At 36.5% G+C, this 27,268-nt stretch overlaps 1 protein-coding gene across 1 annotated transcript in view; it reads right to left on the bottom strand.

Moving 5' to 3' along the window:
- Positions 1-2,891: 2,891 nt before the first annotated feature.
- The window catches only part of SLAIN1 (SLAIN motif family member 1), a 79,883-nt gene continuing 55,506 nt past the window's right edge, over positions 2,892-27,268 (bottom strand). Inside the window, 8 exon segments of the mRNA XM_037799960.1 lie at positions 2,892-4,103; positions 5,940-6,058; positions 6,060-6,194; positions 6,196-6,224; positions 7,932-8,087; positions 15,365-15,706; positions 23,899-24,048; positions 25,057-25,206. Coding sequence (XP_037655888.1) covers positions 4,028-4,103; positions 5,940-6,058; positions 6,060-6,194; positions 6,196-6,224; positions 7,932-8,087; positions 15,365-15,706; positions 23,899-24,048; positions 25,057-25,206 — 1,157 coding nt within the window. The 3' untranslated portion in view covers positions 2,892-4,027.

The following is a 27,268-nucleotide window of genomic DNA, read 5'->3' on the forward strand; positions in this document are numbered from 1 at the left end:
AAATGACTCCTGGAGATGAGCCGGGACCCAGCATTGTGGGATGGAGAGGAATGAGGAAGAGAGATGAAACAAAATAAGTTTCCATCTGACACCCAGGGAAGTGCATATCCCTGGCAATGTGGAATATGACTCCCAGGGAGGAATCTAGACCTGGCATCATGGGATGGAGAACATCTTCTTGACCAAAAGGGAGATGTGAAAGGAAACGAAATAAGCTTCAGTGGCAAACAGATTCCAAAAGGAGCCGAGAGGTCACTCTGGTGGGCACTCTTACGCACAATATAGACAACCCTTTTTAGGTTCTAATGAATTGGAATAGCTAGCAGTGAATACCTGAAACTATCAAACTACAACCCAGAACCCATGAATCTTGAAGACGATTGTATAAAAATATAGGCTATGAGGGGTGACAACGTGATTGGGAAAGCCGTATGGACCACACTCCCCTTTGTCTAGTTTATGGATGGAGAAGTAGAAAAATGGGGGAAAGAAAAAAAAAAGGCACCCAGTGTTCTTCACTTGTTCTTTGTCACTTTAATTTTTATTATTTTTGTGTGTATGGTAATGAAAAAGTCAAAAATTAATTTTGGTGATGAATGCACAACTATATAATGGTACTGTAAACAACAGAATGTATGCTTTGTTTTGTATGATTGCATGGTATGTGAAGATATCTCAATAAAAGGAATTTAAAAAAAGGATCCAGTGGCTGAGATTTCAAATAGAGTCAAGAGGTCATTCTGGAGGGTATTTTTATGTGCTATATAGATATCACCTTTTAGTCTTTAGTGTGTTGGAATGGCTAGAGGGAAATACCTGAAGCTGTCAAACTGCAACCCAGCGACCTTGAATTTTGAAGACAACTGTTTATGTAGATTGCACCACGTGATTGTGAAAACTTTAGTGGCTCACGTTCCCTTTATCCAGTGTAGGGACAGATGAGTGGAAAAATGGGGACAAAAATTAGATGAAGAAGAGGATGGGATGGGAGGGGATAGAAAGATCTAGGTGTTCTTTTTTGCTTTTATTTTTATTTTGGAATAAGGAAAGGGTTCAAAAGTTGATTCTGGTGATGAATGCACGGCTGTATAATGGTGCTGTGAATAATTGATCGTACACTGTGGATGACTGTAGGGTGCATGAATATATCTCAAATTGATTTTTTTAAAAAAGTAAATAAACAATGGGTGGAGGAGGGGATTGGGATGTTTTGGATGTTTTTAATTTATTTTATATTTTGGAGTAACAAAAATGTTCAAAGTTTGACTGTGGTGATGAAAGCCCAACTATATGATGATACTGTGAACAACTGATTGTACATTTTGAATGATTTTATGTTATGTGATTACCTCTCAAAAAAACTGTGCACACACAAAAATTTCAGGGTAACAGCAAAATCCTACTGTGACCCAGAGAACCCTACATGATCTTACCCTGTCACCTTCGGACCTCAACTCCCTTTCCTCCTTGTTCCCGCTACTTGCAATCACACGTGTTTCCTTGCTCTTCCTCAGTCACAGTCACACCAAGCATACTCCTGCCTTCCAGCATTTGCACAGGCTGTTCCTTTCTTTCTAGCACTCTTTCTCACCAATCACCTAGAGAGTTGATTCCATAAGTCTGGGTGGAACTTGAGAATCTGCATTTCTAACAGGTTTCCTACAGATGCTGATTCTGCTGATGTTGGGGACTACTTTAAAAAACCACTGCTCCCCTAGGCATCTAGAATGATAAATGATAACCATCCTTGGGAGAACTAAGAAAACAGTCACTAACACCATTTGTGTTCGGTGGAGCTGCAGCTGAAAAAAGCTGTGCAGAACCCTTTTGTTCAAGTCTTTGCTCAGATGTCAACTCCTTGATCAGGTCTACCCGGACCATCCTATAGTGTGATCTTACTCCATGTCCATTTTCTCGACACCCCCTTACCCTGATCTTTTTTGTTTTGTTCCCTCATACACTTATCACCTTCTTAAAAACTGTGGTTTACTCATTATGTTTATGGTTTTCTCTTTCTCTAACAAGAATGTAAAATCCAAGATGCAGCAACCTTTGTTTTTTCCACTGGTGTATCCCAGGGGCTGAGCACATGTTTTTGGAAATGAAATATTTGAACTGAAGATGAATTGCATCCTTTAATTTCTTAAGTAGAATATAGTTAAACTCATTTTTCAAATGTACTAACTACTTGTTTTACAGGAAAAGCAGGTACTGGGAGAGAACAGACTTTGAGTTCAGATAAACCTGGATTCAAGTCACCTTCACTATTTACTAGCCAAATATTTGCCCAAGCGTAATGCACCTCTCTGAGTCTCAGTGTCTTCATCTTTAAAATGGTGATAACAATAGGTGATTGTTAGAACAGAATTACAAATGTACACAAAATATCAAGCACAGTTCCTGTCACTAAAAGAATGCCCAATAAATATTTTTCCTTCATATCTCATCTCCTCTAAGTCCATGTCTCATTTAAAGTGCAAGTTATTTAAAAACCAGTTTAGTTTCAGAGAGAATTATATACAAAGGCACATGTTTTAAAAATCATTTCTAATAACCTTAGATAGAACTCCCTTTTAAAGCCTAACAGAAAAAGTTGACCTAAACTTTCCATGGTACCATCAAGTGAAAAATTCTCCAATATATATCAAATATAATGTAGAATAATGATAATTTTTTTTCTATCTTATTGATTTTGAGAAAGTATTTAAAATTCAAGCCCTAAAGTCTTAGCTGACAGCATTCATCCTTAAATGTGTTTCTGGGGAATAAGCTACTTATTTCTAGTGGCTATTCTACATGAGATTTACATGTTATGATAAAATTAAATTTTTTTAGAAGTATTTTAGAGAAAAGAAATAATTTCCAAAAATGTGAGTATTCTAAAACTAGCTGCTTTAGATGTAAATACTCTGGACAAAAACATAGCAACAATCAACATTCTCAAAATTGCAGTAAAACACATGTATGGTATTCATGCTGTTTGTGCAGTACATTCATGCATGACCTGATATTGCTGAAATAATCTTTATTTCTGAACATTCCAAAACAGCAGTATACACAGTAACAAATAGTTAAGTCATATACCATAAGAAAGCATTCATTAGTGCAAACGGATTTTGTAAAAGGTCTATCAAAAAGATTTATTTGCTTCAAAATGCATCATTTCCAGGAGCATTGTTAATAAAACATTACAGTTTCATCTTTTGTAATAAAGTATTGAAAAACCAATTTGTGGTATCGTAGCAAACATTGCAGTTTTTAAGTGCAATGAGCTTGTGATGCTATTAGAAATATGAAATTCATGTGTGACAATAAATTAACGAAAAAGACATGACCATTTAACTTTGCTGTCTGGTTCTCTCCTTTCAATGCTTCAGATTACGTTGTGCTCATTCAACATAAAATTATGTCTCTCAAATTGTATGGTGTGTTTTTGCTGATATATCCGTAGAGCTAAAAAAATAGTACCTTACCACAAAAATATTTTTATGGCACAAAATTTAAGTCGTTCCATAGTGGTTTACATAGGTGTAAAAAGAAATAGGTGCAAAAAATAAAATTCCTGTAAACTATAAAAAATTAAATTTCAAAGCATACATTATAGAACCTAGTTGTAAATATGCAAAGTATTAAAATACAGGACATGTAATGGAAAGAAGATGTTTAGAACATATAAGTAAATTGAACAAGTTACTTTAAAAAACTCATATGGCAAAGCATTATTGATACATATCAATTCCTTCAAAAAGTATTCAGGTACAGAGCAGTTCTACAAAAACTTCCTAGATCTAAGTGTCACAAATACTGCAACCATGGATTTGAGAATGTTGCAGTATCTCAGGCAAATATTTAAGTGCAATAATTAGTCTCTGGTGATTGGTCCATTGAAAAAAAAAAAAAATGCAGTAAATATGTTAAAATGCAAAAGGGAAAGAATATCCCAACATCCACTGTTACCCAGCCAGCTAGGTAACACAACCCTCATTTTCACATCTTTCCCATTCTTCAGGGGTACATAACAACTGCATCAGTAGCAACCATCTCTCCAATTTCCATCTCTCAGAGTGCTGAGTGAAGACAGAGGCTTTGGAGACTGAAGGAAACTATAAAAGGGGTGATAAAAGGGAAAAGATTATTAATAACCCCACAAATCCCATCACTTACTTTTATTTACTCTCCCATATGTGCCCTTGCACTCCAGTAACAAGCTACTGGAATCTCTCCAGGTGTACCCTTCATCACACTTCAGGGTCTTAACAAATGTGCATGAGTAGTATCCCCACTTCACAACACAGGGCCATATGTGTGGTATGTATACATGTGAACTTACAACATAAATGACAAATGATCAATATCCTTAAGTAGAAAACGTATTTTAAAATCAGAAAAAGATAAACACCCCAACAGAAAAAAATGGCCTAAAAATATGAATGCTTCATTGAATACACAGGGCAAATTAAAATGAAGAAATTCTCAATCTTACTATTAAATGAAGATTTGCCTATGGTATTGGCAAAGAGTTAAAAAAGAATGATAATACTCAGTGTGTGCCTAAATTTGGGGAAAAAGACCTTCTCTCATAGTCTGGCAGTGACAGTCTTTCCCGGAGGGTAGTTTGGAGCCATCTGTTCAAGAGTAAACAGTCATATTCTTTGATCTAGAAAGTGTACTTCTGAAAATTCATTTTAAGGAAACCATGGTATATAAATATATAGAGATATAACCTACATACATCAAAGAATGTGATTTTGTTCAGCCATTAACAGGATGCCACAGCTCTGCATTTTCTGAGTAAGAATAAGCTAGAATTTGTTGAACAAACATGCACCAAAATGATTTCTATCTGGGTAGTGAAACTATTTTTTAGTGTTTTTCAAAAGTTTCTGAACTTTTTTTTTAATCTGAAAACCTATTCAGAAAATAAAAAACTATACTCTTTTTAGTATAAAATAAAAAGCTAGAAAGAAAAACTTGTTTCCATGCCCCTTCGAACTCTTAAACTGGTTCCCTACTTCCCCTCCTTCATACCCTGGTTTCTAATAAGAGGTATCTGTATTTATTGTCTCCATTTTCTTATCTTCTAGTCTCTCCTCTACCCACTTTTATGAATTCCTTTACTCTAAGACACACCAGGTACAAGAAGGGTACATCAAGACTGTACTCCAGTCTAAAATGTCACTTGTAAGTAATCTGAAATTTTGAAGATTAAGGGATTAAAAAAAACTATCTGTACCATACCTCACTTAACAACACAAGCTGATAAAGACCCATTGTATGCCACTAAACAGCTCTGAAAACATGACTGTGGGAGGAGGGTGTGTGTGTACACACACGTAGGCCTAACACATTTTTCCACATTGATCAAAAATCACTGCTTCAGCATGTATTTGAGATCCTGCCTACATTGGACACTGTTGGTAGCATAGGGGACACAGCAGTGAATCAAAAAACTCATGGCTTACATTCTGTTGGGAGAGTCAGAAAATAAGAAGAACTATGATCTGTCAGATGATGATAAATGTTACGGGGGAAATGGAGCAGGGGAAGGCAAATAGGAAGGAGGAATTGCCAATCTCAAGGGAGTTACAATTTTGGAGAGAGGTGACATCTGAGCAAAGACTTGAAGGAGGAGGAATAAGCCATGTAGATAACTTGGGGGAAGAAAAGAACAAGCATCCTGGGGGCGGAGCTTACCTGGCAAACTGAAACAAAAGCAAACAGTGCAGCTGGAGTGAGGTGATGAGGATAAGGGAAGAAAATGAGAGAAGGGGACTTGGCCACATCGGAACCTCTCCCTGCCCATCACACAAGTTAGGCCACAACGGGAAGAGTGGCCTTCTAAGGATAAACTGAGCCAAAGGAAAAGTCAGGATAGTTCCTGGAGCGGTTTCCAATTTCAAACCACAAATTAAGTTATGTGAACAAACAAAGATCCTTACCTTCTAACAGGCTGTGCAATTTTGCTTCGAGGCAGGTTACTCCCATTTATTGCCAGAGAAGGTCTTGGAAGTTGCACTGCGGCCACGATCCCAGAAGCTGCGACTTTGCTTGGCGTGGGGGATTCCCGTGTTGGAGTATAACTGCAAACCGTTGGATAAAGGCATGTTACTGCTGCCTTGAACGGTTGGACTCACATAGGCTGTGGCCTTAAGAGGCTGTCGGACAGACACCGGGAAGTGCCCCACGCTGTGGACCTCTGTGCTGAAGCTGCCCTGGTGACGGAACTGAGAAGAGAAAATGACAGTCACGGGGATGGAAAACTTCTACTATCCAAACTTAGTGAAGGTAAAACTCTTTTTCAGAAATGCCTGTATTATCTGAGAATATAATACAAACAGAAGTAGATAAATGAAACACAGCTTCCAGACAGCATCTGGTACTGGAAAATTCTAATCCTTGCTAAGTCTCCTATTCTGTCAATCAGCAACCGTTTTGAGTCCCTAACTGGATTTAGAAGCCAGTTCTAAGCATACCCTGCTCTCCTTCAAGAAATTTGATCATCACTGAGTTCTCACAAGAAAAATTCTTCCTTTACTTGCTTGGAAGACATAAGGATTTTGTGGCTTTAGGAAATGGCTTCAGGAAAATAAAATGAGGGAAAAAATTTATTAGCGCAATTATAGAAAATTAGACAAAAAGGGGTGACATCTGTGAGTACAAATAGCCTATTACAAACTTATTTTTTAAAATAATGTTCATTAAAACATTGACCTGTCCCACAGGATTGCTGGGAAGATTAAAATGAAATAATCCAAATAAAACACTTAAAAAGGTGCCTGGCACCTAGTAACCATGCAACAGGTGTTAGCTGTCACCACGTAATAACAACAGCAAAACCTGTAAAATGAAAGGTGTTGTCTGGACATGAAGCTTAAAAAACTTCTTTAATATACTGGCCTAACATTGTGTCTCATTTCATAGTAAAAAAAGCAACCAACTATCATGCAGAAGTTTTTACATTATACAATCCCTTCCCCCAAGGAAAAAGTTTAATCACAAATCTAACAAACATACATACACAACTCTGCCTACTGTTGACCACCTAACCTAGTCTTCGCTGCCTATAACTTGAAATTCCATTAAAAGTGAATACAGTTTGTTTTCTAAACCAATTGAAATGATTTTGAACTTAAATATAAAACATGTTTTTTGAAATAAAAATAGGAGGGGAGAAACACAAAAAATGTGTATATGCTTTATTAGCTTAATATTGAATGTATGTGCTCAAAAAATGAGTTCTGCTCAAGTATACATTTAGCAAATCTATACATAAGAATGCTGATATTTGTGTACAGTACTCAAAAAAATGATGAAAAATAAGGTCTATGTAAGGCACTGCTATAGTTCTGTCCCCATGTAGCTTTGAGACACAGTAAACTTTACTTGGTTAACAAATCATCTCTAAGATCCTTTCCAATCTTTCCAATTGAAAGTTTTAATGTGTCAATTTGGCCCCCCATGGTCAGTCTGAGACTTGACCCAAATGACCCATACAGACAGCAAGAGTAGAAATGAGGAGGAAAAAATCCACAACAACCCATATTCCCACCCTCAAAGTAGAAACATATAAACACTATGTTCAACACACTGAATGAACCACTGCTCTCTGCAGCTAGAAACAAGGCTCTACCAAGGAAAAAACAGATTATTTTTGTAGGAGTGGATAAATTAATCACAATTTACTGCCTATATTGATATCCTTGAATATAAAGGATTATACATAATTTACTATTATTATTCATGGCTAACATAGGTGCTGATGATTCTACTACTTAATTGTAATAGTGAAATATAAAAAGAAAATCATAAGACAGGGAGAAAAGTTCCTTATGGTGTTCCTGCAAGTAAACAAAATGGAAGAGTAAGATGTGTTTTCTAATAGTATTACAACTATTTAAAAATTTCAAAACATTAAAAACTGATCTACTCACTACAAGACTGTATTCTTGACATTCCATTTCCAGCTCCATGCAAGCTTGAGTCAAAACTCTGACTGTTCCGCACGGTGACCGGAGAACTAACGTTGCTACTGACGGTGGTTGTGCCTGGCATCCGGGCTAGATTGGGCATACTTCTCCGGAGTTTATCTGGAAGAGAAGAGCATTTCCCAAAGTTAAAAATCACACATTTTATGCCAATTAATGCACTAGCTTTCAAAAGTAAATAAGAAGTCATACTTTGTCAATAACAACCACCAAAAAAACATGCGCTTTATGAACTCGAACAAGATAATTGAGAATTAACCTCCTGCACTGAAAAACACATTCAATAACTCCATATGGGTTCCAAAAGAAAATAAGTGTTCTATAAAAAGAGGTAAGGATTCTCCAAAATCAATTAGTTATCTATTCCTAGTAAATAAGTAGATAAAACTATATTGAAGTGAGATTAGAAGATGTTATAGCCATTTAGTTTTTTAAAAAACACTAGAAAGTATGATACATATTAATTTTAAAAACAGCAGTAGAGTCAAAATCAACATTTCTGAATCTTTTGCTAGCCTATCAAAATGGAACAAGGTATCAAAATTGCAATTTGACATGACAGAAATGTTGTGAGCTAGCCCCCACTTATCACAACATGACCACAGTAACTTCTGGAAAGCTCCAACTGTCATGAGTATGCCACCAAATGTTTGGAGACTGAAAAAGGCAGAGAATGTTTCAATTTCTTTCTCCTTGCTAAGAACACCTTCTGCCACCAAAGGGCAGCAGAGAGTTATACACAGACCTCAACGTTGCTGAGATTTGAAAAGAGCTCCAAGACTGCAACACTACAAGATATATTCTCTTTATTAGCACGCACTTCCCCCAAAACTGAAGCACATGTATCAGGCCACTGAAGTTCATAGTCTGATTTTCACTCGAGATAAATCAGAAAACAAAGGATATATGTGAATACTAAGACAAAACAAGCTCAAACACAAAACTGAGCGAGCTTCTTCCAGTATTCCCCTCCCCACACTGCTCCTGCATTACTTAGACCCAGTCATTATAGCCCTGACAAGCAACTTTCACACACCACTCCTCACCCCGGGTTGGTCTAGGGGGGAGACAGAAAATTAAGTATAATAATAAATTTTGGTGAATGCTACAATGGGAGAAGAACAGAAAAGGATATTATACCCACCTGGCTAATTATTACTGATTCTTTAAGAATTAGCTCAATTATCCCCTCCTCGGAGAAGTTTTCTTTATTCATCTCCTGGCTGAGGTTATCCAGCCCTCACACACTTCCCTACTCTTCACGCATATTCCTACAGTAGAACTGTATCCTGCCACTGAGTATTGGATTTCCTGACCATTTTCCTCATTATCTCCTCGAGGTTTATTTTTAACAAACCATATGTCCCCTATTCTCAAATTCCTGTTAAAGTTCCAGGCCTCAAGCAGCAGGCATTTAATCATCCAGCAAATATTATGTTTGCTGGGAGGGGGTATGTAGTAGAAGCGAGGAAGCAAAACAGAAGGAATGAAGTCTTAGACCCTGCATCTAGGTCTTTTTCAAAAAGAAAAAGTAAACCTCTATCAATTAGAGACAAAACTATTTTTAATACATTTTTAAGCAGTAGTGTGGCAAAACAAAGCAATTATGCTACTATTTAGAAATTGTATTAAGCGTCTATAGTTCTTTAAATTTCCCAACTACTTATTATAAAAACTTTCCATATAGAAATGTTGAAAAATAGTAACACAAACACCTATATAATTTTCACCTAGAGATGATGTTTTCAATTTGTCATATTTAATTAATCTCCATATATGTACTTTTGTTTGTTGTCATTAAACTTTGAAAGCCACAGATATTTTGACACACATCTCCTAAATACATATGTATCTCCTCTCCTAAGAATAAGTAAATTCTATAGAATTTTTAAAATTGTGATTCTATACTGTATCACATGTAACAAATTAACAATAGTATATTATAAGCCAATCCATATACAAAATTCTCCAAACATCTCAAGAATGGCTTTCATAAGCTTTTTCCCCTAACCCATGACCCAATCAATGTTAATGTTCACATATTACACTTGGTCTTTATGCCTCTTTAATATCTTTCAATCTAGAAGTCTTTTTTTTTTTCCCTTCTCCTTTTCTAATGACATTGACTATTTGGAGATTCCAGGACAGATGTCTTATAGAAAGCTCCACATCCTATTTTTGTTTGATTATTCCCACAAGGTATCATTTAACTTTTCCACACAAGGTATCATTTAACTTTTCTTCTTTATAGACTAAAATAGCTTAATTTCTTTCTAATCCCATAGAACTCTGGATTATAATATTCCTTTACATTAATGGTTATTGAAAGGGGGGAAAGGTCTCTCCTGACATAGTACAAGAAAACAAACAAACAAACAAATGTTTCCAGGCAATATGTAGGTAGTATATTTTCTATTAGGTTCGATTTACCTGATACTCAGCATCACCTCATAATAGGTTTAATTTCTCAGATGAATAGGCAAATAAACTGAAATTTAGAGAGTTTGAGTAAATTGCCCAAGTTACATTCACTATTTAGTAATAAAACTGAGAAGGAACCATTGGCAATGCCCTGGGGCATCCTGGAGGAAATTTGACCATCTCTGCCAATAATCTCCATCCACTCCCCTAAAAAGCCATTCTTCTGTGAAGGTACCCTATTGTTGATTCCTTAACTTGGACACTTTTATGGCCTTAAGACTGTAACTTTGTAACCAAATAGTGAATCCATTTCTAGTATTTAGCATAATGGCAACATTAGCAAATCAGAACAGATTTTGGTACCAGAGAAGTGCTGAGTTTGCAAAGACCAATCATGTTGGAATGGCTTTTTAAATGGATAAGGGGAAGATTCTGGAACAATTGTGAAGAGCTTGACAGAAAAGGCCTAGACTGCTTTGAAGAGACTGTTGGTAGAAATACGGACTCCAAAGATACTTCTGATGAGGACTTGAGCAGAAATGATGAATGTGTCACTGCCAACTGGAAGAAAGGCAATCCTTGTTTTGAAGTGGCAGAGAATTTGGCAAAATTGAGTCCCAGTATTGGATGGAAGGCAGAATTTGAAAGCAACGAGCTGGGGTACTTAGCTGAGGAGATCACCAGACTACGTGCAGAGGATGTAGCCCAGCTTCTCCTTGCAGTTCATAGTCAAATGTGACAGGACAGAGATGAGCTGAGAATTGAACTCTTAGGTACAAAAACCAGAAATTGACAGTTTTGGAAAATGGTGGGCTTCCAAAAAGTTGAGACCCCAGAGGCTACAGCCCCAAGTGAGAATTTAAGCAAACATGGAAACCGACCACCATTTCAGCACAAGCTAGGATTGGAGATGGAGTTATCCAGAAAGCATTTGTAGAAAATCCTATTGTCTGATGGTTTTGACCCCTGCAAACTGCATGCCAAGCCCACAGAATTCTTGTGAGATCTGTCTAGAAAGAACCACTGATGGTATGGACTGGAGGAGTCCGAGAAGGAACAAATTGAAGGAAAAAGTTCTTCAAGGACAGAACCATGGAAATTGAGGTCTGGAGTCAAGAAGTCTCGGGCAGGGAGATCAGCTTGGCCCATGCAGGTGCAAAGGGTGAGTTGGCCCCGGAGGCACAGTGGGGCCTGCCACCTTGATGTTCAGGAAGAGTGCTGCCACCCCAGGGCCTCAGAGAGGGTGGAGCACATTCCCCGGGGATTGGGGAGAGCCTGGCCACCACCCCTCTGTTTGGAGAGGGGAGAGCCTTTGCCCTGGAGATGGAAGAGTCCAGTGGTGCCCCAATGTTTGAAGAGGATGGGGCCAAGAAGATGGTCTCCCCAATGTGTGGATATCTTGGAGCACTCACCCCAGCATGTGGAAAGAAAAGGGCTGCCACAAAAACCTTTGGAAAGGGTGGCACAGCCACTGTCTCAAGCCTCGAGAATAAAACATCATTCAATAAATGACACTCAGACTTTGAAATCTAATGAAGATTGCCCTGCGGGTTTTAGGAACCGTTTTGGTCCTGTGAACCCTGTTTTCCTTTCAGTTTCTCCCCATGGCAATGGGAAAGTTTATCCTATGAGGTCCCTCCTTGTATACTGGCTGCAGATAACTCATTCTAAGTTTCACAGGTCCACAGCTACAGGGGGAGTTTTGCCTTAGGACAGACCACACCTGTAACTGATTTTGATGGGATCTTGTACTTACCCATTGTATCTGAAGGATTTCGTTTTTTGTGATATTGTGATGGGATAATGCATTTTATATATGGAAAGATCATGTCCTTTTGGGGTCCAGGGGGTGGAATGTGCCTGTTTGGATGTATTATGTCCTCCCAAAACACCATGTTCTTTAATGCAATCTTGTGGGGGCAGACATATTCATGCTGATTAGGTTGGAACTTATTGTTTCCATGGAGTTGTGACTCAATCGACTGTGGGTGAGACCTTTGATTGGATAATCTCCATGGAAGTGTAACCCCACCCATTCAGGGCGGGTCTCATTAAATCACTGGAGCCCTATAAGAGCTCAGACAGAAGGAGCTCACAGCTGCAGCTAAGCCCAGAGACATTTTGGAGAGCGCCACTTTGAAACACAACCTGGGAGTAAAGGAAGAAGAAGCCAGCCACATGCCTTCCCAGACAACAGAGGTGTTCCAGATGCCACTGGCCATTCTTCTGTAAAGGTACCCTATTGTTGATTCCTTAGCTTGACACTTTTATGCCTTAGGACTAACTTTGTAACCAAATAATCCCCTTTATAAAAGCAATCCATTTCTGGTATTTTGCATAATGGCAGCATCAGCAAACCAGAACAGTCATCTATGTTAATTAGAATAATTTTTTTAAAAAAACCATAGGACTGTATACTATAAACAGTGAACCCTAACAACCTATGGTCTATAGTTAATATGATTATAATATTGTTTCATCATTTGTAACAAAGGTAGCACCTAATGCAAAGTTGTTAATAGAGAAAACTGTGTGTGGGGTTGCTGAGGGTATGGTAATGCTGTACTTTCTGCATGAATTTTCTGTAAACTTACAACTGCCCTAAATTTTTTTTTTTTTTAAATTTGCCTTAGTATTCGATTTCCTTTGTACATGGGAGACCAGGCCTTAGGAAAATAAAGCTACAGTCAGACCCCTTAGCTATGTTATGTGCCCACTTGTCTAACAGGAATCATCACTGCAGGCTTCAGGGTAACCTAATCCTTCTCATAATGGTGTTTATTGAAAGTTTATACCACTTTCTGAAGGTACACCTTAAAACAAATGGTGGAATGGAGGAAAATGATCCCACTGACAATTCTAATCAAGACAAAGAGCAAACATCAGCCTGACAATAGAATATGACATTCCAGATACCTGCCTAAGAAAACCTTTGAGAAACAACTCAGTCCCTCCCCGTTGATTTAAAATAGCATGGTTTTCATATTAAGCACATGGAACACACTGCCTTGCTAATACTATGAGCTAATAATAGCTGAACTGTTTTCTTTTAAAATTTTAATCTGAAAGTACTAAAAAGAATCAGAGAAATTATGAATATATAATGTTAAATATTCTCAAATGATCTCTCAATCAGCATGAATGAGACAACGACAAAGGAAAAAAAAGTAAAAACTAGTAACATGATAGTTGACAATTAACACAACTTGGTCTTGCAATATTTTAAATACTCTTATCACCCTGGGCCCAGTTTTGAGAAGGTACACCTATAATAATAATTAAAAATTACATAATAATTAAAAGCTTTAACTGTACAAATATGAATTACTGAATTATTTTTAAGTATGTTGTTTCTCCACGTGATACGGGATTTACAGATGAGAGTCCAGCTGATTATTAGTACAAAATACATCCCGGCAGTGCTCCCACCACCCAGCGTGAGTCCCAGCAGCTCAGGGGCAGAAGAGAGAAGGCAGCAGGCCAGTAGTGGCCCAGATTCCTGAAGGCTCTCAGTACCTGGCCAAGCCCTCCCCGCTGCCAAGATGACCCAGGGAAAGGTCAGCTCAGCTGGAGGGGTGATGAGGCAGGAGCCCCAGAGGAGATGGAAGAGGCTATCAGCTACACCTGCGCCTGCTAAAGTGGAAACGAAGCCAAAACAGGCAGCAGAAAGGGGTAAATCTTCAGACAAAAAAAAAAAAAAAAAAAAGCAACCAAAAGTAGAAAGGGGAGCTAAAGAAAATGGACTGAAGTGGCTAACCAAGAAACTAAAGATTAACCTGCAAAAAATGAAGAAACCAAAAATTGAGGAGTCCAGCCTCTGATGAAGCGGGAGGGAAAGGAAGCCAAGTCTGATTAATGTTGTATACAATGTCTTACCAGCAGTCCTTGTATCTCCCTTTTTGTACAATACAGAGAATATTTTTAGCAACCATTTTGTAAATGCAAGTTTTTTTTAGTACCTCTAGAAAAAAACATTTTAAAGAGGTGAAATCATTTGCTGGTTGTTTATTTTCTGATACAATCAGAAAATAGTGGGATATTGAAAACAGTGGGAGGCTCTGTCTTGGATGTCAACTGAATGTTCCATAGGGTGGGAGGTGGCAGTTTTTATATCCTATAATACAATGCATACAAATGGCAATGTGGAGTCACAGTCATGCATTTAATATGTCAAACATTTTAAATTACTTCTATTCCCTGGGTTTTTAGTAGAATTGTTTCTAAAAGAAAACCATTCCCTGATTTGGGCTCTCCATGTCAGAGCTGTGTGCACTCTGTAAAATCTTTGGTCATAGCAGTCCAATTTTCCCAATAACTTTGTTATGTGCTATAAAAAGATTGGAAATATGAGTGTGTGGTATGTATAATATTAAGTTGTGAAACTGTGAGACTTAAAATGTAGCAGCTAATCAACAGTTAAAGATACTAGTACTTAATATCTTCATAATGAAAATTTGCCTTCAAATTTTAAGGTGGAAAGTCACTGGAGTCACTTTAGAAAAGACTTACGACTACATAGCTTTTTAGATTTTTTAGTGCATACAATAAGAATGATATACAATTTGTTCATAATGTCTGTGTGATCTTCAAATAAAATCTCAATTATGAAAGAAAAAAATAATAATTCAGGTTCAGAATGTTACATGACTTATAAAATTTAATGCTGTTCTTCATATAATCCTTGAAAGTCAATGAGTATTAATCCTGGGAGTGGGAGAGGAAAATAAATGATGAAAAAGGACATAGAGAAAAATACAAGAGAATGACATGCACTCCAACCCATCATGTTGACTATATACATTAGAACAAATCAATCTCCCATTACCGTGAATATCAACCATGAATTCCAACCCAGCAATTCAAATCCAGGAAACACTTATCAATTATTTATACTGACCCTTAAAGCATTTTTTTTTTTTTTGGCCATGTATCAAATACCAAAAAGGCATAGAACCTACCTCCATTTGTCCTATTTGGTTGCTGATCTGGAGTTTGGGCTTGAGGCGAATAATACTGTTGGTGCTGGTAATTATTTGAAGGAAAATACTGGGAACTGGGGTTCCTCCTACACTCGCGAATGCTAGAGAAAGTCTGTGAGTGTGGAATCCCTCTTTGGAAAGGTGAACATCTTGGGAGACGAGGTTGAGGTGGTGGTAAATTATCAAATTCTTCCTCATCCTCCAGGCTGTATCGATCATATTCTTGATCACTACATGTCCCTTTTTTTCCTGAATTCAGTGACACACTGGAACTATGTCTTGACACAGATGCTGATGTAGAAGCATAATCTTGCCTGAGACCTAAAAAAAATAAATATTATTTTGTGAGATTCTTCTCAATTAAATATTAGAAGAGAATTTGTACCAAACAAACAATTCAAATAGAAACTTATTATCTTGGTTCTTAGCTTATTACATCCCAAGAAAATAAACACATGTAGCTACTAAACAAATGCCTAACAAATGGACTTCCCTAATTTCAGGAAAGAATAAGTACATGCTTACGTTAAAAAAGACGACTACCCCCCCCACACACACACACACACAAAGGGAAGAAGAAGAAAGAGCTCAAGGTTACACCCAGAAAAGAGCTAACCTCACACCTGGAAAAACTAGAAAAAGAAGAGCTCATAAATAAAAATTTATCAATTTCTTCCATAATCCCTTCTCAAATCTGGAGAACTACTTAGGAAAACTATTCATCATTATTAACAGTTTGCTATAAGTTAAAACAATTAAAATAATCAACTCTCTGCCCAAGTATGAAACTCTTCCTGCTTCCCAACCCCCACCCCAACTTTAAAAGTCAAATGAAAACTCAAAACTTGAGGTACAAGTATTTTCTAATGAGGTCATCTCTCCTTGGTTCATTTGTGTTACTAACATTATCTCGTGCAAAGGCATGCTGACAGTTCAATCTTCAATAGTTTTGGGTCATCCTAAATGGCAACTGTATGAAATAGTCAAAACTGCAAGTTTCTAGTTAGTCCACCTCATTGCCAATACCACAATTTTTTTTTTTTTTGAAAGTAGTCTATCCCTGGCTATTACCTTCTGAGATGGACATTCGATCTTTTAGCCATACATTTAGAAAGAGGATTTAAAGTTACCATTACTAAATAATGATATAAAATAGTGACTTTTCTCTCAAAACATATCTTATTAAATTCTACATAAGCATGATTACCACATTTCTCATTGTAACCTTGACTAATTCAGAAAGAAGCAAATTGTAATGTTTAACTGATACAAGCTGTTTCCACTTAGGAAAAGAAAACTGAAAAAATAATTCCAAAACAAGCTTAGCCCATTTCTGTGCTCTACATCTCATCCTGCCTCTTGATACAATGGTGCCCTTGAAATGGTTCACTACCAGATTACATGCTGTGACTTTAATGAAGAACTACTGATTAACAGTCCCATTTTCAATTATCTACTTTCCACAATTATTCACCCTGAGAAGTGTATCAAAGTATTTTTTTTTATTAAAGCAGTTGTAGGTTTACAGAAAAATCACACAGAAAGTACAGAGTTCCCATATGCCCCATCCTCACACACACAGTTTTTCCCTCTTACTAACATTTTGCATTAGTGTGGTGCTTTTGATATAACTGCTGGAACAATGTTATTATAATTATGCTATTTACTCACTGTTTCCATTAGAGTTCACTCTGTGTTGTACAATTTCAGTGGTGTTTATTACATTCAAAAAGTTGTGCTTCTATGAACATCATCCATTGCTAAAACTTTTCCATCACCCCAAACAAAAACTCGGTTCCAAATAAAAATTAATTCCCCATTCCCTTCACTGACCTGGTCCCTGGTAACCTCTATTTTAGTTTCTGACTATAAGACTTAGCATATTCTGCTTATTTTACATAAGTGAGATCATATAATATTTGTCCTTTCATTTCTGGCTTATTTCATCTACATTATGCCTTCAAGGCCTATCCATGTTGTAGCATTCATCAGAACATCATTCCTTTTTACAGCCAAATAATATTCCATAGTATGTATATACAACATTTTATTTATCCATTCATCTGTTGATGAACACTGGGGTTGCTTCCACCTTTGGCAACTGTGAAGAGTAGCACTATGAACATCAGTGTGAAAATATCTATTTGAGTCCCTGCTTTCAATTATGTACTGAGAAGTGAGATTATGGGTCATTTGGTAATTCTAAACTTAACTTTCTGAGGAACCACCAAACTATTCCCACAGCTACTATACCATTTTACATTCCCACCAACAATGAATAAATGTTCCTATTTCTCTGCATCCTCTCCAACACTTACTTTCTTTTTCCTTCTTTTTTTTTTTTTGGTGGTGGTGGTGGTGTTTTAATAGCAGCAATTCTAGTGGGAGTGAAATGGTATCTCATTGTGATTTTGATTTACATTTCCCTAATAGCTAATGACACTGAACATCATTTCATGTACTTACTGGCCATTTGTATACTGCCTTTGGAGAAATATCTATTCTGTCTTCTTTCCAATTTTTAGGTGGGTTGACTTTTTCTTGTTGAGATGTAAGAGTTCTTTATGTATCCTGGATGTTAAACTCCTTTCAGATAAATGGTTTCCAAGTATTTTATCCCATTTTGTAGGCTGTCTTTTTATTTTCTTGATGAAGTCCTTTGATGTACAAAGGATTTAAATTTTGATTAAATTCTATTTATCTATTTTTTATTTTGTTGTATGTACTTCTGGTCTAAATCAAGTCTAAGAAACCACTACCTAACACAAGGTCCTGAAAATGTTTCCATATGTTTTCTTCCAGTTTTATAGTTTCAGTTCTTATATCTAGGTCTTTGATCCATTTTGAGTTCATTTTTGTTCATGCTGTGAGGTAAGGGTCCACTTTCATTCTTTTGCTTATGGAGATCCAGTTTTCCCAGCACCATTTGTTGAAGAGAATATTTTTAACTCACTGAGTGGACTTTGCACCCTTGTCAGAAATTGGCCATAGATGTGATGGTTTATTTCTGAAATATAAATTCAATTCCATTGCCCTAAATGTCTGTCCTAGTGGCTTTGTAATAAGTTTTAAAACCGGGACATGTGAATCCTCCAACTTCATTCTCTTTCGAGATGGTTTTGGCTACTAAGGGCCCGTAACTTTTCCATATACTTCGATGACTGGTTTCTCCATTTCTGAAAAGAAGGCTGTTGAAACTTAGATTCAGATGGCACTGAATCTGTAAATTGCCTTGGGAAGAATAGACATATTACCAATATTTACTCTTCCAATCTGTAAACGTGGCAAATCCTATCTGCTTAAGTATTCTTTAATTTCTTTCACTAGTGTTTTAGAGTTTCCATGTGCAAGTCCTTTACACCTCTGGTTAAAGTTATTCCTATATATTGATTCTTTTAGTTGCTACTGTAAATGGATTTTTTTTCTTAATTTCCTTCTTTGGATTGTTCTTCACTAGTGTATAGGAACACCACTGATTTTTACATGCTCATCTTGTACCCTGCCATTTTGCTGAATTCATTTATTAGCTCTAATAGCTTTATTTTGGATTCTTCAGGGTTTCTGTATACAGGATTATGTCATCTACAAATAGAGAAAAGTTTTAATTCTTCCTTTACGTGTTTGGATGTCTTTTATTTCATGCCCTTGCTTAACTTTCTGGGTAGAACTTTCAGCAGAACATTGAATGACAGTGGGCATACATGTTTTATACATGACCTTAAAGGGAAAGCTTTCAGTCTTTCACCATTGATTACGATGTTAGCTATACGTTTTTCATTACGCCCTTCAACACGTTAAGAATGTTTCCTTCTATCCCTAGTTGTCTGAGTGTTTTTATCAGAAAGGGGTATTAAATTTTGCAACACACCTTTTCCACATTAATTGAGATGATCATCAGATTTTTCCCTTCATTCTATTAATATGGCAAATTACATTAACTGATTTTCTTTGTTGAACCAACCTTGCATACCTGGGATAAACCCCACTTGATCACAATGTATAATTCTTTTAATGTGTTGTTGGACTGAGTTTGCTAGTATTTTGTTAAGGATTTTTGCATCTATATTCATGAAGGATATTGATCTTAAATTTTCCTTTCTTGTGATATCTTTATCTAGCTTTGGTATTAGGGTGATGCTAGCCTCACAGAATATGTTGGGAAGTATTGCCTCCTCCTCAATTTTTTGAAAGAGTCTGAGCAGTACTGGCATTAATTCTTCTTGGAATGTTTGGTAGAATTCACAAGTGAAATCTTCTGGCCTGGGCTTTTCTTTGTTGGCAGGCTTTTGATAATTGATTCAATCTCTTTACTTGTTATTGGTCTGTTACTGTCTATTTATTCTTGAGTCAGTGTAGGCAGTTTGTGTGCTTCTAGGAATCTGTCCACTCCATCTAGGTTATCTAATTTGTTGGCATACAATTGTTCAAACTATCCTCTAACAATCAGGGTCAGTAGTAATGTTCCCCATTTCATACCTGATTTTAGTTATTTGCCTCTTCCAAGTCTTTGTTTTTAGTCAGTCTAGCTAAAGTTTTGTCAATTTTATTGATTCTCTCCATTGGGTTTTTAGCCTCAATTTCATTTAATCTCTGCTCCAATCTTCGTTATTTCTTTCCTGCTTGCTTTGGGTTTAGTTTGCTTTTCTTTTTCTAGTTTTTCCAGTTAGGTCTGTGATTTGAGCTCTTTCTTCTCTTTAATGTAAGCATTTAGCACTATAAGTTTCCCTCTGAGCACTGCCTTCACTGTGTCCCATAAGTTTTAATGTTTTGTCTCAAGATATTTCCTGATTTCTCTTGTGATTTCCTCCTTGAACAATTGATTACTTAAGAGTATATTATTTAACTTGCATTTATTTGTGGATTTTCCAGTTCTCCCTCTGTTACTGATTTTTAGCTTCATTCCATTATGGTCAGAGAAGCTGCTTTGTATAATTTCAATCTTCTTAAATTTATTAAGGCTTGTTTTGTGACCTAATGTGATCTATCCTGGAATATGATCCACGTGCGCTAAGAATATGTATGTTCAGTGTACAGTGTTCTGTACATCCCTGCTAGCTCTAGTTCATTTACAGTATTGTTCAAATTCTCCATTTCCTTGTTGATCTTCTGTCTAGATGTTCTATCCATTGATGAAAGTGGTACGTTAAAGTCTTAACTATTATTGTAAAGGTGTCTATTTCACCCTTCAGTTTTGTCAATGTTTTTCTCATGTATTTTGGGGCACTGTGGTTAGGTTTGAAAATGTTTATGACATTTCTTCTTAGTGAACTGACCCTTTTATTAATATACAGTGCCATTTGTGTCTTTAATTTACAAATTAAAGTCTATTTTGTCTGATATTAGTATAAGTACTCAAGCTCTCTTTTGATTACTATTTGCATGGAACATTTTTTCCCATCCTTTCACTGTTTCAACCTACTTGTTCCTTTATGTCTAAGGTGAGTCATTGTAAACATCATATAGTTGGATCGTACTTTTGTAACCATTCTGCCAATCCTTGTCTGTTGATTGGGAAGTTTAATCCATTTATATTCAGTGTAATTACAGGTAAGTCAGGCCTTATTTCAGCCATTTTGTCCATTCTTAAACATCATATATGTTTTAGTCTTTTTTTATTGCAGCTTTATTTTGTATATAGACAATCTTTTATGAAGTAATTGATGAACCTTTTCTCATTCCTGATTCTGAATATAGTTTAAATACTTTGTGTTTACCCTGAGGTTTGTATTAAACAACCTAAGTCTATAATCATTTGAAAAGATTCCAACTTAACCTCAATAGCATATACAGTCTCTACTCCTATATCCCACCCATCCTGTTTCCCCTCTATATTGTCCCTGTCACACATTCTTTTTATTTCATACCCAATTGGATTTTTAATCTTACAGGAAATAAACAGAGTAACATACTGAGGATACCACACTACTGGGCTTTGATTCACCCACACAATTACCTTTGCTGGAGATCTTTACTTCATTGTGCTCCACGCTACTATCTCCTATCCTCTCCTTTCACTCTGAAGAATTTTCTTTAGCCTTTTTTGTAGGGCAGGTCTCTCGGCGATGAACTCGCACATTTTTTTTCCATGAATGTCTTAAGCTCTCCCTCATGTTTGAAGGACATTTTTGCTGGATAAAGAATTTTTAACTGGCAGTTTTTCCTCTTTCAGTACCTTAAATATGTCATCCTGCTGGCTTCTTGCCTCCATTGTTTCTGGTAAGAAATTGGTACTTGGTCTTACTGAAGATCCCTCATGTGTGACAAATTGCTTTTACCTGCTGCTTTCAGAATTCTCTTTAACTTTGCCAATCAACATTTCAATTGTCTGTTAGGGCAGGTCTGTTAGAGTTTATCCTGTTTGGCATTTGTTGCACTTCTTAGACATGTATCCTCATCTCTTTCAAAATATTTGAGAAATTTTTGGACATTTCTACCTCAAAAACTCTTTCTAGTTCCTTTTCCTCCTCCTCTCCTTCTGGAACTCCCATAATGTATATGTTGGTATGTTCCCACAGGTCCCTTAGGTTCTGGCTCACTTTTTTTTCATTCTCTATCTGATCTTTTGATTGTATGATTTTGCTTGTCCTGCCTTCTAATTCACTGGTTCTTTCTTCTGCCTGAACAAATCTGTTGTTGTACACTTTTATTTTTAATCTCCATTAAGGTGTTTTTCCCTTTAAGTTCTTCTATTTTCTTTTTAAAAACTTAATTCTTCCTTTCTGTTCATCATCTTCCTTATATCCTTTAGTTCTATATCCAAATTTAGTTTATTTCTATACATATTTTCCTTTAGCTCTTTGAATTGATTTAGGAGAATGGACTGAATGTCTGATTAGTTGCTCTGCTGTCTGTGTTTCCTCTGAAGTTTTAATTTGTTCCCTTGACTGACCCATCTCCTCCTGTTTCTTTGTATGGCTTGTGATCATTTGTTGATGTCTGCTCATTTGACTGTTTCGACATGCTAACTCGAGAAGTCAGTTTCTCCCTTTTGCTTAGGGCCTCAGTGTAGATTAGCTGTGTATTAAGGCTCGTCAACACTTGGTCCAGCATATACTGAACCTTTAGAGCAGCCCATGTTTAACAGTTTGGATTTCCTCAGGTCTTTCAGCAACTGCCTCTTGCCCTGAGCATGCACAGTAACTTTTAAGATTATCCTATTATGTTTTACTGTTTCCCATCCAGAAAAGGATTTCCTTTCCTTTGTTCCTCCTCCAGGGGTCCCAGGTTGTTCTCTTTGCTTTTATACAAATTTTCCTCCTCAGCAGCTATGATTTGCTCAACTCCTCTCCCTCACTCTGGGCTGCCTTTTCCAGCTTTAAGCCCTGTGCTCACCTTGCCTTACAGTGGTTCAATTTCCTCTTTTCATGCAGCTTTTCTGCTTCTGGTAACTTTTGCTGTAGGGGATTCAACCCACAGAGCCAGAAGGACTCACCAGATTTTTTCATTTAGGTGCACTAGCAGTTAGTGACCAGGCTGTGATTGTGCACAGCTTGCCAAAGGTCCATCACAGGTCACTCTGATTTCCGGATGACCACTCTGTATGCTTGCACATACCAATCACAGGGGCTCAGTGACAGCCAAAGGCTCAATACAGTTGTAAAATATAATAAAGAGCAATCCCTTATGTAATTTTCCCTTTTCTCCCCAATGATAACATTTTGCAAAAGTATAGAATATCACAACCAGGATACTGGCATAGATGTAATCTATTCATCTTATTCAGATTTCTCTAGTTAAACTCATATGCATGTATATGTATTAAGTTCTATATAATTTTATAACCTGTAGGTTCATGTATTCACCAGTCAAAATACTAAAAAAAACAGTTCTAACACCACATCTATCTTTTATAACCACATCTATTTCCCTCCCTTCCTATCACCAATGCCTAGCAACCACTAATCGGGTCTCCATTTCTAAAATTTTGTCATTTCAAAAATATTATATAAATGGATTATTTAGTATGCAACCTCTTGGTGTAATTTCCTGGAAATTCATCCAAGATGTTGCATATGTCAATAGTCTGTTCCTTTTCATTGCTAAGTGGTGTTTCAATGTGGGTGTGGGTGTACCAAAGACTGTTTAGCCATTTACCTAGAGAAGGACATATGGGCTGATTCCAGTTTCAGACTATTACAAATAACCTACTATGAACCTGAACCTTTTATGTAAGTTTTATGTGAACATAAATTTCCACTTCTCTGGGATAAATGTTCAAGACTACTCTTTGCTGGGTCACATGAAAATTCCATGTTTAGCTTTTAAGACACTGCCAAACTGTTTTCCAGAGTGGCTGTGCCAACAATGTCTATATGGCCAGATATTTTGATAGAGTAAGTTCTAATACCTTATGATGCTCAAAGAGTGTGAGAGCAGATAACTGCTCTACTCACAAAGTAAGATAGCATGAGACAAAGAATCTAGTTGTTTGCAGATTACCTAAGGAGAAATGCCCAAATCACCCTCTTAAATTTCAAGTGGAAACCTCATGTTTCTAGTTAAAAAGAACATACTTTCTTCTTGCAGACGAGCCATGATCTGAACATCAGTGAGGTCTTGTAATTTATATCCCATGGAGATGGAATCATCCTCCAATTCTGAAGTACTCAGCTCACTGTCTATAGATGACTGGGGACTGAGAGGAGAGCCCCTGGAAGTATAACCTAAAAGATAAAGCAAATATGTCTATTATTTAGTCTAAAGATCTGATGTGTATATATGCTTTGCAGTTCACATGTGAACACTAGTAATTTTTTCCTGGTTTCATAAAGTCAAAAAATGAATACCACCATCACCATCTATCTAATGGTCACGCAATACACCTATCTTCATATGTTCATAATACATATATAAAACAATTCATTTTCTATTCTTTTCAAATTCAATTTTCATCATTTTAAACAGTTGTTATTGTTAGCATCTATATCCCATTGGATAAGTATATCTCTAAAGAGATATCAGAATACATATTCATGTGCAATGTAAATTAGTAATCAGACATACTTGTCTCTAGAAGTAATTGACTGTATATTTTTAAATTAAAACAATCTATTATATTTAATAGATAAAAACAGCAGCACAATAAATGGGTAAGAATATCGCAGGTAAAAGGCACACATACATACACAGAAACATGTGTGAAACCTTCATAATTTAGACCAGAGCATAGACATGGAAACTTGTAGCCACTCATTAAAGGGAAAGGGCAATGGCTTGAGATAGGAGAATCAAGGAAGAAAGCTGTAGGAATGGAATCACACCAACACTGAGATAAATATGGAAATGGCAAAACCCTCATTTCACAAAATGCCACTATCTATAAAAAGCTACTAGAAAAGACAAAATTTAAAATAGATGTACATATAAAATGAAAGACTTACAGACAATCGTGAATCCTAACAAACTACTTCAATTGTTTTTTGGCATTTAATTTTAAAAGCACATTAGGTTTTTAGAAACACTAAACCACATACGTATGTTTTTGCTACAGAGGAACAACTGCCTACCACATAGAATTGAGATCAGTAGCGATCAGTGGTACCCAAAGTAAGGATCAGCACAAACTCTCCATTATGTTACCCTCAAGCTTTTCAATGGAAGATGGATGTTTCAGCTATGTTTAGTGACATGAATTACAGAGCAAGCAACTAGTTAAGAAATTGAAATATTACCTGTTCTTTCAGGTGTTAGTATTGCTTTAGTTGAGGTTTTAGAGAGGCTGGGAGTATTAAAGCCATTGCTATAAGGGCTGAGTCTTGCAACAGGACTATAAGGAAAAGCCAGGGAAACAGTTGAAGAGAAGAGATTCCGCCATCGGCCAGCTGTCATAGAAGCAGAAAACAGTACCAGTTAGCTATACGGGAGCAGGTTTCGATTGTCAGAGGGAGAAAAGGAAGAGATTTTTTTAAAAAATGAAAAGACAAATCTTTCATAAGAATATGTTGACTTCCAGTTTATCTAAGGAAAAAAAATGTAAAAATAGGCAATTTTTGAATTAGGGTCCAATTTATACATCCATTTAGAAAAATAAATCAGTGTCACCTTGGTTAAAGCCAATATGCCTAAAGGAAAACGAAAATTTACTTTGAATTTCTACATTAGAAATGTTTTCTATTTTCTATTTCAGAACAAAGAATTAAGTGTTCTGTAATAATGTAAAAAGTTAGTTTCAAAAGAAAAAGCCAAAGAAACTGGTAATTCTTAGAAATTGCATTGTGTTCTTAATATTAACTATTTTCAATCCTCTTATTTTTTTTTCCAAGGCTTATTTTCCACCCATTTAAAATCAGAAAGTGTTGATCGGAAAACCTTTTATGGGAAACTTGTTCTCTTATTATGTAAGAAACTTAAAATGACTATTACAGTTCTGAATTGCCTTTAGTCCAAAACAAGATTTATGGAAAAAACAGACTACAATATAACAACAAGTATATACATCGAAACTTAATTGCTATTTTAGATGGCAGGATGTAAAGATCATTGGTGATCTGCTAGATTTTTCTGTTTTGATTTTAATATTTCCAAATTTTCTGCACTGAGCACCTATCATTTATGTAATTTTCAAAGGTAGGATTATCCGTGTGATTACTTTAACACTATTTTGATATTGAATTAAAATAAGGGATAAAAAATAATTTTAGGTGCAATGTACAGAGAATCTAATTCTTACATTGTTCTAAAAATTATTTCCCCCTCCAATATTAACACTTCCTTGCTAATTCTAAGTTCTTGGGGTCATGAAAAAGAACCTAACAAGCAAACAGTTGAGTAAGCCATACCAAGCATCGTTTACTCTCCCATCACAGGATACGACCGACCATGGTGCTAGTCAAAAATCACTCTTCTGAAAAGCAATAATTTAATCACATCCTAAGCAGCATGGGAAGGAATTAGTAAGAAGTATGAATTAGGTAAAACTTCACTTCAGTCAAAAACGTGGTTTATATTTGTTGGAAATATGATAAACCAGAAGGAACGAGTATAAAAAGGACTGCTCTGAAATGCATTCCTCCCAGATCACTTCTAAAGAGCAATGCTCTTTTCAAACAGCTGAAAACTACTGAAAAGTAAGCAGTGGAATGGAGAAAAAGAAACTATGAGATGTGGCTAGTCAAAAAAACAATCAGCTCCAAAATTGGAATTCTTAGCATCAAGGTTATTTAAAAGAGAATGTTCCCTTTTACTTTAACAAGAATCCTTGAGATAAGGGCCAGTGCCATCACATTCCACCAATTACAATTAAAAAAAATCTTTTCCTGATGTAGGTGAAAGAACTAGGCAAGGATTCTAAATGCATAATGATAATGCGTTTAGAATCCCCGAGTTTCACGAAGGGGGACACTGCCACAAAGCCTAGTTCCTAATTGACACCAGTCACATCACTTGTCCAACATGTAATTTGCTGTGGTTAAGCAGCCATTCCCGATCTGAGCCAGAGCACAGGCGTGCGGAGCTGGCCCTCTCTCTCACTTCTAGATATGTAAACTTGATCCCAAAATACACTGAAAAATAGGGGTTGATGTGTAACACAATCTTCTCATCTAAATCTCTATTATTCAAAGCTTCTCATTAAAAATTCTATATTAAAAACATTCAGTAGTTCTTTGTGGCCATTAACTTACTTAACGGATGATGTTATTTTATACCATTCTGATCATTCACCAGGCAAATTACAGTGACTGCGTGTTCTCATCCACAGATGCAGGCAAGGACGAATCACAAGTAAACAGCATTCATTATTCTGCACAATAACTACTGTGAACGGGCCCCTGAAGCACAACGACACAGTTATTGTGGCGATGACAGCAAGATCCAACTAAGAACACAATTAGCATCTATTGCAAGAAAGAATGCTCCACATTGTCCTCCAGCCTTGAGGCTTTT

Source organism: Choloepus didactylus, chromosome 12 (assembly GCF_015220235.1).
Source record: "Choloepus didactylus isolate mChoDid1 chromosome 12, mChoDid1.pri, whole genome shotgun sequence".
NCBI lineage: Eukaryota > Metazoa > Chordata > Mammalia > Pilosa > Megalonychidae > Choloepus > Choloepus didactylus.